General features: G+C 42.1%; 1 protein-coding gene across 3 annotated transcripts in view; it reads right to left on the bottom strand.

Moving 5' to 3' along the window:
- Nucleotides 1-10,899, bottom strand: part of LOC129829689 (extended synaptotagmin-1-like) — a 48,496-nt gene extending 37,597 nt beyond the window's left edge. For 2 of the 3 annotated variants that reach the window (XM_055891546.1, XM_055891548.1), the window contains exons 1-2: nucleotides 10,081-10,898; nucleotides 5,185-5,226 (exon numbers count right to left, since the gene is read on the bottom strand). In XM_055891546.1, coding sequence (XP_055747521.1) covers nucleotides 5,185-5,226; nucleotides 10,081-10,422 — 384 coding nt within the window. In that variant the 5' untranslated portion in view covers nucleotides 10,423-10,898. Of the gene's footprint in view, nucleotides 1-5,184; nucleotides 5,227-10,080 lie in introns of all 3 variants that reach the window. The other variant, XM_055891547.1, reaches the window with a different exon arrangement.
- Nucleotides 10,900-12,060: the final 1,161 nt, after the last annotated feature.

Raw genomic sequence — 12,060 nt, 5'->3', positions numbered from 1 at the left:
CAATTAATAATTCAGTAGATATTAGACCTATAGTCATTTTCTAGTATTATACATCCAAGTAGATGTCAACAAATACAGTACTGTGCAAAAGTTTTAGGCAGGTGTGAAAAAATGCTGTAAAGTAAGAATGCTTTCAAAAATAGGCATGTTAATAGATTATATTTATCAATTAACTAAATGCAAAGTGAGTGAACAGAAGAAAAATCTAAATCAAATCCATATTTGGTGTGACCACCCTTTGTCTTCAAAACAGCATCAATTCTTCTAGGTACACTTGCACAATGTCAGGGATTTTGTAGGCATATGGCTGTTAGATTAAAAAATTATACCAAACAGGTGCTAATGATCATCAATTCAATATGTAGGTTGAAACACAATCATTAACTGAAACAGAAACAGCTGTGTAGGAGGAATAAAACTGGGTGAGGAACAGCCAAACTCAGCTAACAAGGAGAGGTTGCTGAAGACAGTTTACTGTTAAAGTCATACGCCACGGCAAGACTGAGCACAGCAACACGACACAAGGTAGTTATTCTGCATCAGCAAGGTCTCTCCCAGGTAGAAATGTCAAGGCTGACAGGGGCTTCCAGATGTGGTGTCCAAGCTCTTTTGAAGAAGCACAAAGAAACGGGCAACGTTGAGGACCGTAGCTAAGGAAACTTACTGCAGCAGATGAACGACACATCATCCTTACTTCTCTTCGCAATCGGAAGATGTCCGGCAGTGCCATCAGCTCAGAATTGGCAGAAAACAGTGGGACCCTGGTACACACATCTACTGTCCGGAGAAGTCTGGTCAGAAGTGGCCTTCATGGAAGACTTGCGGCCAAAAAGCCACACCTCCGACGTGGAAACAAGGCCAAGCGACTCAACTATGCCTGAAAACGCAGGAACTTGGGTGCAGAGAAATGGCAGCAGGTGCTCTGGACTGATGAGTCAAAATGTGAAATATTTGGCTGTAGCAGAAGGCAGTTTGCAGTCCGAAGGGCTGGACAGAGGTACACGAATGAGTGTCTGCAGGCAACAGTGAAGCATGGTGGAGGTTCCTCGCAAGTTTGGGGCTGCATTTCTGCAAATGGAGTTGGGGATTTGGTCAGAATGAATGGTCTCCTCAATGCTGAGAAGTACAGGCAGATACTTATCCATCATGCAATACCATCAGGGAATCACCTGATTGGCCCCAAATTTATTCTGCAGCATGACAACGACACCAAACATACAGCGAAAGTCATTAAGAACTATCTTCAGTGTAAAGAGGTGGCAGGTAACCTAGTGGTTAGAGTGTTGGGCCAGTAACCGAAAGGTTGCTAGATCTAATCTCCAAGCTGACAAAGTAAAAATCTGTCATTCTGATCAAGGCAGTTAACCTGCTGTTCCTAGGCAGTCATTTTAAATAAGAATTTGTTCTTAACTGACATGCCTAGTTAAATAAATATTTTTAAAGAAGAACAAGGAGTCCTGGTACGGCCCCCACAGAGCCCTGATCTCAACATCAACGAGTCTGTCTGGGATTACATGAAGAGAGAGAAGCACCTGAGGCTGCCTAAATCCACAGAAGAACTGTGGTTAATTCTCCAAGATGTTTGGGCCAACCTACCTGCCGAGTTCCTTCAAACTGTGTGCAAGTGTACCTAGAAGAGTTGATGCTGTTTTGAAGGCAAAGGGTGGTCACACCAAATATTGAATTGATGTAGATTTTTCTTCTGTTCACTCACTTTGCATTTTGTTAATTGATAAATATAATCTATTAACATGTCTATTTTTGAAAGCATCTTACTTTACAGCATTTTTTCACACCTGCCTTAAACTTCTGCACAGTACTGTATACGCACATAGATAGTGCATTCTTGATTTTTCAATGACTTTTAAATGACTACATTTATCAGCTGTAGGCTAAATTTGATGGTTAATTTGTGTATGTCAGCACTGTTTGTCATATTCTTAAATCACATTGCCATGCCGTTGTTTACACATCAAATAAAGTGCAAGGTCCGTCCGATCAAAGCTTGTCATCACTTTAAAAGGTGATATTTTCTGAATCAGTGTGTGAGGTTTAAGGCTGATACTACTTCTCATCTCTCTGCCCAGTTATTCGCATGACCCCTAACCTTCCCCTCGACCCTGTCTGCTTGTCTGGGGCTGGTCATGGTTGTGTACCAAATGGCACCCTACTCCCTATACAGGGCACTACTTTTGACCAGAGCCCTATAAGCCCTGGTCAAAAGTAGTGCACTAAATAAGAAATGCGGTGCCATTTGGGGAAACAGGCACAAAGATTGTGATATGATATTACGTGCTAGCTCACTAATCCCGTATGGAAGCCAGCAAATCCTGTGCACTGCCAAGAGATACTCCAAATGCAGACAGTCTGTCATGAGAGACTACGCACTCAAAAACTGTTGACAAACCATCATTGAATAACATTTGGACTGTGTCATCTTAATGAAGTTAGATGGGGAAGCAGACCAGGGTCTGTTGTTGTTGCAGCCAGCCAGACAGAGCCAGCCAGCCTGAGTATGGAGGCTGGATAGCCTACGCATGCAGTCAGAGCACGTGGTGGGTGGCAGGCAGGCAGAGAGCCTGGAGGAGAAGCAGCCGGGTTGGTTCTTGTGAATGATGAGCCCTTTAGATCACTCCCCCTACAATCTGTGCTTTGTTTATTGATATTCACATCACCATCATCCACACCGAAGCTGCTCTCACAGTGGAGATGGGAGGCAGGGTGGCTGCTGTGGCTGCAACAGGGATACTCACTGGGTCAGTGCTATCCGGGATCCTTTGGACATCCCAACTGTCACGCCCTGACCATAGAGAGCCATTGTTTCTCTATGGTATAGTAGGTCAGGGTGTAACTGGGGTGTTCTAGTCTATGATTTCTATGTGGTGTTCTAGTTTTCATATTTCTATGTTGTTGTGCTTGATATGGTTCCCAATTAGAGGCAGATGGTAATCGTTGTCTCTAATTGGGGATCATATTTAGGTAGCCTTTTTTCCACCTGTGTTTTGTGGGATATTGTATTTTGTATTTTCAGTTAGTGTATGTAGCACCTCTGTAGTCACAGTTTGTGTTTTGTTTTATAGTTTCACTTTAATAAATTATGTGGAACTGTAATCACGCTGCGCCTTGGTCCTTCTCTACAAACGAACGTGACACCAACGCTGATGTTACCCAATTGAAGTTGACATTTAAAGGGGTTAAGGTTAGGGTTAACGGTAGGGGTTAAGGTTAAGGTTAGGGTTTAGGGTAGACGTCCCAAGGATCTCAGACAGAACTAACCATACTCAGTGTGTGTGTGTGTGTGTGTGTGTGTGTGTGTGTGTGTGTGTGTGTGTGATGTGATCTGGCGGAAGATTTACCCTCCCCCGACTCTTAATTATAACAGAAGATGATGGGTACTGATGGAGGAGGTGGAGCGCTCACAGAGGCAGGATGCACACACACACACACACAGCAACCCAGGGCAACGGTGGACAAACAAACACAACTACCACATTCAGGCAACACAAAGCTTCTCCATCGGCACACCAGCTCAGTGTGTGTGTTTGCGCGTGTATATATCTATATATACACTGCTCAAAAAAATAAAGGGAACACTTAAACAACACAATGTAACTCCAAGTCAATCACACTTTTGTGAAATCAAACTGTCCACTTAGGAAGCAACACTGATTGACAATAAATTTCACATGCTGTTGTGCAAATGGAATAGACAAAAGGTGGAAATTATAGGCAATTAGCAAGACAACCCCAATAAAGGAGTGGTTCTGCAGGTGGTGACCACAGACCACTTCTCAGTTCCTATGCTTCCTGGCTGATGTTTTGGTCACTTTTGAATGCTGGCGGTGCTTTCACTCTATTGGTAGCATGAGACGGAGTCTACAACCCACACAAGTGGCTCAGGTAGTGCAGCTCATTCAGGATGGCACATCAATGCGAGCTGTGGCAAGAAGGTTTGCTGTGTCTGTCAGCGTAGTGTCCAGAGCATGGAGGCGCTACCAGGAGACAGGCCAGTACATCAGGAGACGTGGAGGAGGCCGTAGGAGGGCAACAACCCAGCAGCAGGAACGCTACCTCCGCCTTTGTGCAAGGAGGAGCAGGTGGAGCACTGCCAGAGCATGACCTCCAGCAGGCCACAAATGTGCATGTGTCTGCTCAAACGGTCAGAAACAGACTCTATGAGGGTGGTATGAGGGCCCGACGTCCACAGGTGTGGGTTGTGCTTACAGCCCAACACCGTGCAGGATGTTTGGCATTTGCCAGAGAACACCAAGATTGGCAAATTCGCCACTGGCGCCCTGTGCTCTTCACAGATGAAAGCAGGTTCACACTGAGCACGTGACAGACGTGACAGAGTCTGGAGACGCCGTGGAGAACGTTCTGCTGCCTGCAACATCCTCCAGCATGACCGATTTGGCGGTGGGTCAGTCATGGTGTGGGGTGGCATTTCTTTGGGGGCCGCACAGCCCTTCATGTGCTCGCCAGAGGTAGCCTGACTGCCATTAGGTACCGAGATGAGATCCTCAGATCCCTTGTGAGACCATATGCTGGTGCGGTTGGCCCTGGGTTCCTCCTAATGCAAGACAATGCTAGACCTCATGTGGCTGGAGTGTGTCAGCAGTTCCTGCAAGAGGAAGGCATTGATGCTATGGACTGGCCCGCCCATTCCCCAGACCTGAATCCAATTGAGCACATCTGGGACATCATGTCTCGCTCCATCCACCAACGCCACGTTGCACCACAGACTGTCCAGGAGTTGGCGGATGCTTTAGTCCAGGTCTGGGAGGAGATCCCTCAGGAGACCATCTGCCACCTCATCAGGAGCATGCCCAGGCGTTGTAGGGAGGTCATACAGGCACGTGGAGGTCACACACACTACTGAGCCTCATTTTGACTTGTTTTAAGGACATTACATCAAAGTTGGATCAGCCTGTAGTGTGGTTTTCCACTTTAATTTTGAGTGTGACTCCAAATCCAGACCTCCATGGGTTGATAAATTTGATTTCCATTGATAATTTTTGTGTGATTTTGTTGTCAGCACATTCAACTATGTAAAGAAAAAAGTATTTCATAAGAATATTTCATTCATTCAGATCTAGGATGTGTTATTTTAGTGTTCCCTTTATTTTTTTGAGCAGTATATATATATATATATATATGTGTGTGTGTGTGTACTACATTACATACCTTATTCATCCACTCAACCTTCTCCACATCAGGGAAGTTGACCTGTAGAGAAAGTGAGAAATGTATTGGTTAGATTTGAACTTTTAACCGCCTTAAACAAAATACATAGCAAAAGAGTGTAACCTGGGTATGAATGTAGGGAGGTCGTGAAATGGCAAAGGATCGACACAAGACAGGGCCTTTCCACCTCAAAAAGAACCAGAAAGAGGTTTGACACCCACAATCTCAGTGTTGTGAAATCCTTTAGATTTCAGAAACAGATAATATTAGCATTCTGAAATGTATTTAATCTTTCAGACATTAACCTAATTGTTTGCACCCAAATTGCCCATTTTAATTTATAGGATTCATATAATATTGAATAAATACAGTACCTAACATCCGATTTGGACCAAACTTTTTTGGGTGCAATCAATTATCTTAATTTCTCTGAGATCAAATTATATTTAAACAAAAGAATGCTTCTGAATGCTTATCTTATCTGTTTCTAACTATAGAAACGATTTCAGAACCATCTAAGATGGTGGGTGTCATGGCTTGCTGAAATGACATGGAATGACCCAACAGTAAAATTAAGATGTGTGTTTCTGGCCATTTTCCATGTTTCAAAACATAATGATGACACACCACAGCAGGCCCTCAATCTTTCCTCCAAACCCAAACCACAGTCATAAGACCTGCAGATCACACTGATCATGATCATGTGTGTGTGCACGTGTGTGTGTGCGTGCAAAATAACCTGTGATATACTGTTGACAAAACTACAGAGATTGTGGTGACAATGTGAGTGTCCTGTGGGTGTTGAAGAATGTTGAAATTGTCCCATGATTAAGAAAACAATTATCATATTTTCTCTCTTTCCTGATATGGTCCTCCTTGTTCCCCCTCTCCCTCTGATTGATGTCTATGAGTCACCAAGCTTCTGCCATCTAAAAGGTCAACAGTAGCACAACCATAGAATTAGGAATTAGAAAACAAATTCAATAGGATCTCTATGAGTACCACCCTCAAGTTCTAAGGAACCTCCGAACTGAAACAGGAAATGGGGAGCGCACACACATAGAAATGCCTAAAATGACGGTGGCACGACAAAACCTCAGAGTGGAAACACTCTCTCTTGGTTCAAATAATTAAAGGAAAGGTTCAACCATTTTTGAATGTTACATTGTTTTTGTACATCTCTGAGTGATGTTCTATCGATTCCCTGGGTCATTTCATGTTTTCATGTGTATCTGAGTTATTGGTGTTCAAGCAGGCAGAAATCCGTCCGGTGTGACGTAGCACCGTGATAAAGTCTCTCTCACTACACTGGAAGTTGATAGGAATATGACTTTTAGATGGTGAAAACGTCTATCATACATGTCAGATATCAATACTGGCCGATGTCATAACGCAGGAGGACGTTTTCTCTTGAATTAGCCATTGATCATATTTTTGCAATATTCCTACCTCGAGAAATGTTTAATTTAACGGAGGGTATAGCACATTTTTCCTATTTGTCTGCCTCTTTAGTCCAGGGTGCATTGCATGGTGCCGTTGTCAGAGATATTATAGAAATAAGATAGGAATTCAATGAATCAGGGAACATATAACGCCCCACCCAGAAGACTGTCGACCGTTCACGTTCACATTGTCATGCTGCATCACACGGTTGCTAAGTTAATAGTGACTCAGTCAGCATATATGTCGAGAAACATGCTTGTTTTCCTCGAAGTACATAATGTCACGATTCCAAAGCTATACAATACTACAGATAGCAGATACTACAGATACAGATAGCAAGTAAATTATCGCACATCTCAGAAATGATTTGTAATGTTGTATTTCTTGTTGATGGAATTGGTGCTAATGTTGGGTTTTTGAGCTAGCCCCCAATAGACTCCCATTCACTCTTTGAAGGAGAGCGCTCCTTGCCCCAGGATCGCCCAGAATGCACTGCACGCCCCATTGACGTAGCATGGGCAACGTTTCCCATCTCCTCAAAAGTATATCGGCCGTTGCGAATGTTAGACTCCACTCTGTGAGGCACATTGATCTGCAAGTTGAACATGGTGAGATTGTAGACCCCTAAATTGATACTGCAGTCTTTTTGGGGAGGGATTTTACAGCTAATTAGCTAAAATTATTGTGTGTAGCTATGTTTTTCTAGCTAGCTACCTACAGTTGAAGTCGGAAGTTTACATGCACTTAGGTTGGAGTCATTAAAACTTGTTTTTCAACCACTCCACAAATTTCTTGTTAACAAACTATAGTTTTGGCAAGTCGGTTAGGACATCTACTTTGTGCATGACACAATACATTTTTCCAACAACTGTTTAGAGACAGATTATTTCAATGTATCACAATTCCAGTGGGTCAAAAGCTGACATACAATAAGTTTACTGTGCCTTTAAACAGCTTGGAAAATTCCAGAAAATGATCTCATGGCTTTAGAAGCTTCTGATAGGCTAATTGACATAATTTGAGTCAATTGGAGGTGTACCTGTGGATGTATTTCAAGGCCTACCTTCAAACTCAGTGCCTCTTTGCTTGACATCATGGGAAAATCAAAAGAAATCCGGCAAAATTGTAGAACTCCACAAGTCTGGTTCATCCTCAATTTCAATTTCCAAATGCCTGAAGGTACCACGTTCATCTGTACAAACAATAGTACGCAAGTATAAACACCATGGGACCACGCAGCCGTCATACTGCTTAGGAAGGAGACGCGTTCTGTTTCCTAGAGATGAACGTACTTTGGTGTGAAAAGTGCAAATCAATCCGAAGAACAACAGCAAAGGACCCTGTGAAGATGCTGGAGGAAACAGGTACAAAAGTATCTATATCCACAGTAAAATGAGTCCTATATCGACAATAACCTGAAAGGCCGCTCAGCAAGGAAGAAGCCACTGCTCCAAAACCGCCACAACTGCACATGGGGACAAAGATCATACTTTTTGGAGAAATGTCCTCTGGTCTGAAGAAACAAAAATAGAACTGTTTGGCCATAATGACCATCGTTATGTTTGGAGGAAAAAGAGGGAGGCTTGCAAGCCGAAGAACACCATCCCAACCGTGAAGCATGGGGGTGGCAGCATCATGTTGCGGGGGTGCATCATGAAGGAGGAAAATGATGTGGATATATTGAAGCAACATCAAGACAGTCAGGAAGTTAAAGCTTGGTCGCAAAGGTGAAATAACATTTTTAAAATGGGTCTTCCAAATGGATAATGACTCCAAGCATACTTCCAAAGTTGTGGCAAAATGGCTTAAGGACAACAAAGTCAAGGTATTGGAGTGGCCATTACAAAGCCCTGACCTCAATCCCATAGAAAATGTGTGGACAGAACTGAAAAAGCGTGTGCGAGCAAGGAGGCCTACAAACCTGACTCGGTTACACCAGCTCTGTCAGGAGGAATGGGCCAAAATTCATCCAACTTATTATGGGAAGCTTGTGGAAGGCTACCCGAAACATTTGACGCAAGATAAACAATTTAAAGGCAATGCTACCAAATACTAATTGAGTGTATGTAAACTTCTGACCCACTGGGAATGTGATGAAAGAAATAAAAGCTGAAATAAATCATTCTCTCTACTATTATTCTGACATTTCACATTCTTAAAATAAAGTGGTGCTCCTAACTGACCTAAGACAGGGAATTTTTACTAGGATAAAATGTCAGGAATTGTGAAAATTTTTGTTTAAATGTATTTGGCTAAGGTGTATGTAAACTTCCGACTTCAACTGTAGCTAGCTAGCCAGCCAGCACATAAAGGGAGCATTGCATTTGGGATTTTATCGTCAACTTGAGCTATAACAGATTTCCACAACAATTTTCCATGTTGCTACCAACCTTATTATAACGCCAAAATGAAACCTTTGTTCACAACAAATATTGTTCTCACATATTACTATTATTTAACACAACGATTGGTTTTGGGTAGATTTTTCCTTTAAGACGTTCATTGAACGAGTAACTTAGTCACTGTTAAGTTAACTGTGTGCTACATTTAAATACAGTAACACCTCTGTGGTATTATATTTTAGTAATTTAGCAGATGCACTTATCCAGAGCGACTTATAGTAGTGAGGGCATACAATTTTCTTATTGGTCCTCCATGGGAATCGAACCCACAATCCTGTCATTGAAAACACCATGCTCTACCAACTGAGCCACACAGGACATAAATGGAGTAAATGTTAATTCTGAATTCCACTGTGATTGTGGCATTCTAAAGTTTTGACTCATTCTCCTCAGGCTCTGCATATTAAGAATGTCCAAATATAGCTAGGGCTGGATGGACTAGACTAAAGAATGTAGAAGAGGGGGAGGGGTGGGTGGGTAGGAACAGAGTAGAATAGGAAAATATACAGTGCATTCGGGAAAGTATTCAGACCCCTTGACTTGTTCCACATTTTATTACATTACAGCCTTTTACTGTATTAACAAAAGGTTGGTCAGTCATAGACTGGGATGTCTGTACACTGTGCAAATTATGAAATGGTATGAAAGAGAGAGAGATTGTGAAGAAATAGGACATTGTGCTCATCCCCTTGCCATTATACCTGTCCTTATTGTCAACTGAGTTGTGTGACTTTGTTACTTTGGTCACCACAGACACATTTTTTGCTTCATTCATTTACATATTTATACATTTCTTTTGACAACATAAACAAACCTTTTTGGATATGATGTAATGACATTGATGGATTTTAAGACTGACTTTTGTTCAAATAATGTATTTATTATTCCGCTGTATTTTATTTATTTGAAAAATACTATAAATATTATAGACGGTAGCTTTAATTACCAGCTCACAGACTAGTAGGCTGAAGATGTGATCTCCACTCTGAATTGCAGGCTGAGTCCATAGAGAAAATAGGAATACAATAATGATATGTTTCTTGTTACTTACCCATGGGGGTAATTCCTGTTTACTCATAAAAGCCCTCGCAGTGGTGTATGCTCTCTCGTTCTCCAATAAGTACATAGCTGACCGCAGACGCATTACTTTCTCGTTTCTGCTGTGTTTCCATCCGATGTAGACCATGAGACCGAATAGAACCAAGCTGATACTGAAGCCGAAGTATCCGGCCAGATAAACTGGTAAAAGTGTAGCCAGGAATTTTCCAAAGGACCACAATACGGTTACAGCATGTTGCCCTGGAGGTTTGGGTGGCTGCATTTCTTCTGGCAATGCCGAGTCCGCAGCCTCCGAGCCTGTGCCCATACTCGGACTTCCATCCACAGATGGCATCGCAAAATCCTTATCTGTGGAGGCGCTACCTCTGCAGTTCCGCGTTCAGTGCCTTCTTGTTGTTTAATTAAAAAATAAGACAACGGAATAAAGTTTAGCTTGCAAACCATTGACAATGTCTTACACTATTGACAGGAAACGATCATAAACAGTTTTGCTAGAAATGTTCAGCTAAAAATACATCTTGAATAGGTAAACAGCACCAGGGAACAAAACCGCTCTTCATGCGCGCACTGACAAACACTAGCATGCAGAGGCAAGTGGATTAAATTTTTTGTCAGACTTGTAAGGGCGTGTTATCTAAGTGAAAGCCCTCCTTGAATCCATCAGAAAAAAAAGTTACCCTAAAATGTACTTGTTCCGATAATATTTGACCGCACCATCCAGTCTAATATTTAGCAACATCCACTGCAAGTACAAAAAGGCCTCTTGCACTGCTCCAGGTTTCACAAACCAATTGCTTTCCGAAAATTGCTTTCCGACTGAGAATTGATTTAGGAACAGTGGCGACTCATCATTCAGGGCAGGTGGGACAGAAAAACTGCTTGCCTGTTTGTTTTGCATGTTATTTCGGCATTAATACTTGTCACATATCAGTTTGCAAACAATGTAAAAAAAATATATATATATATCATTGAGTTAATAAAGTCGCATCCAAACATGGTCTCTTTTTTGGTTTTCTTAAGTAAGGCAGCTACAAAATGCAAGTGTTTCAGCCTAGCTCAGTGCTTTCTGTGGTTGTGGGGCAAGCCAGCAGAAAATACGGAGCGTTGCGGCGTGATTGGCTCAGTGTTCTGTCACTCATGAGGACACTAGTCACCTCCAAGTCTAAGGGCAGAGCTCAAAATTTCAAGCCCCTTGGGTGCTGCCATAGAGTTACATTAGAAGTGCCCATCCAAGAAGCCTCAAGGTCATTGGCCACATATAAAATTACGTCAAATCACTTTATATCTACAGTAGCTTTGATTGGACTGATCATGTCAACATCATACTTTCAAAATCTTAGCTAGCAGTCATCATCATGAATCAGGTTGACAATCTACTGGCAAATCCTTTTTAATCCTTGTCAGATGAAGAGAAATAATGACGAGAAATTAATAATAAAACGTATTGGTGTCATCGGCCATTGGACATGAACATTACACACGTTGGAAATCGCAAATTCAACAATGAGTGGTTTGGAAGGAATCAGTGGCTAACTGCAAGCATTGCAAAGCAATCATTAGCCTGCTATTCAGTGGAGTGGCTGTGTGGTCCCAAGTCTTAGATTGATGGTCTCTATTCCTAGTTTAAAATGATAAACATTCAACATTGGCCATGCTGTCAATTAAGCATGATTTGTTCCGCACTCAAAATAACTGTTAACTCGGAGCTGCAAATCTGACTTTAGTGAGTTCAAAACAACTGGGAACTCGGGAAAAACAAGCTAAGACTGGGAAAATACGTTTTGAACAACTAGGAATTGTAAATCGGGAACTTGGACCTCTTTCTAGAGCTACGATCTGAAGATCACTGACGTCATCACGAATCAACTTTTTTTTCCAGTTCCCAGTTCCCATAAATTCAGAGAATGACAGACTTTGATGACAAAATTAGCCCACGAAGAACTGCCGCGCCACGTTCCCTTTCAAGTGAGCA

This window comes from Salvelinus fontinalis, chromosome 31 (genome assembly GCF_029448725.1).
Source record: "Salvelinus fontinalis isolate EN_2023a chromosome 31, ASM2944872v1, whole genome shotgun sequence".
Lineage (NCBI taxonomy): Eukaryota > Metazoa > Chordata > Actinopteri > Salmoniformes > Salmonidae > Salvelinus > Salvelinus fontinalis.
The sequence above is the reverse complement of the archived record's forward strand: the minus strand, read 5'-3'. Positions and strand labels throughout refer to the sequence as shown.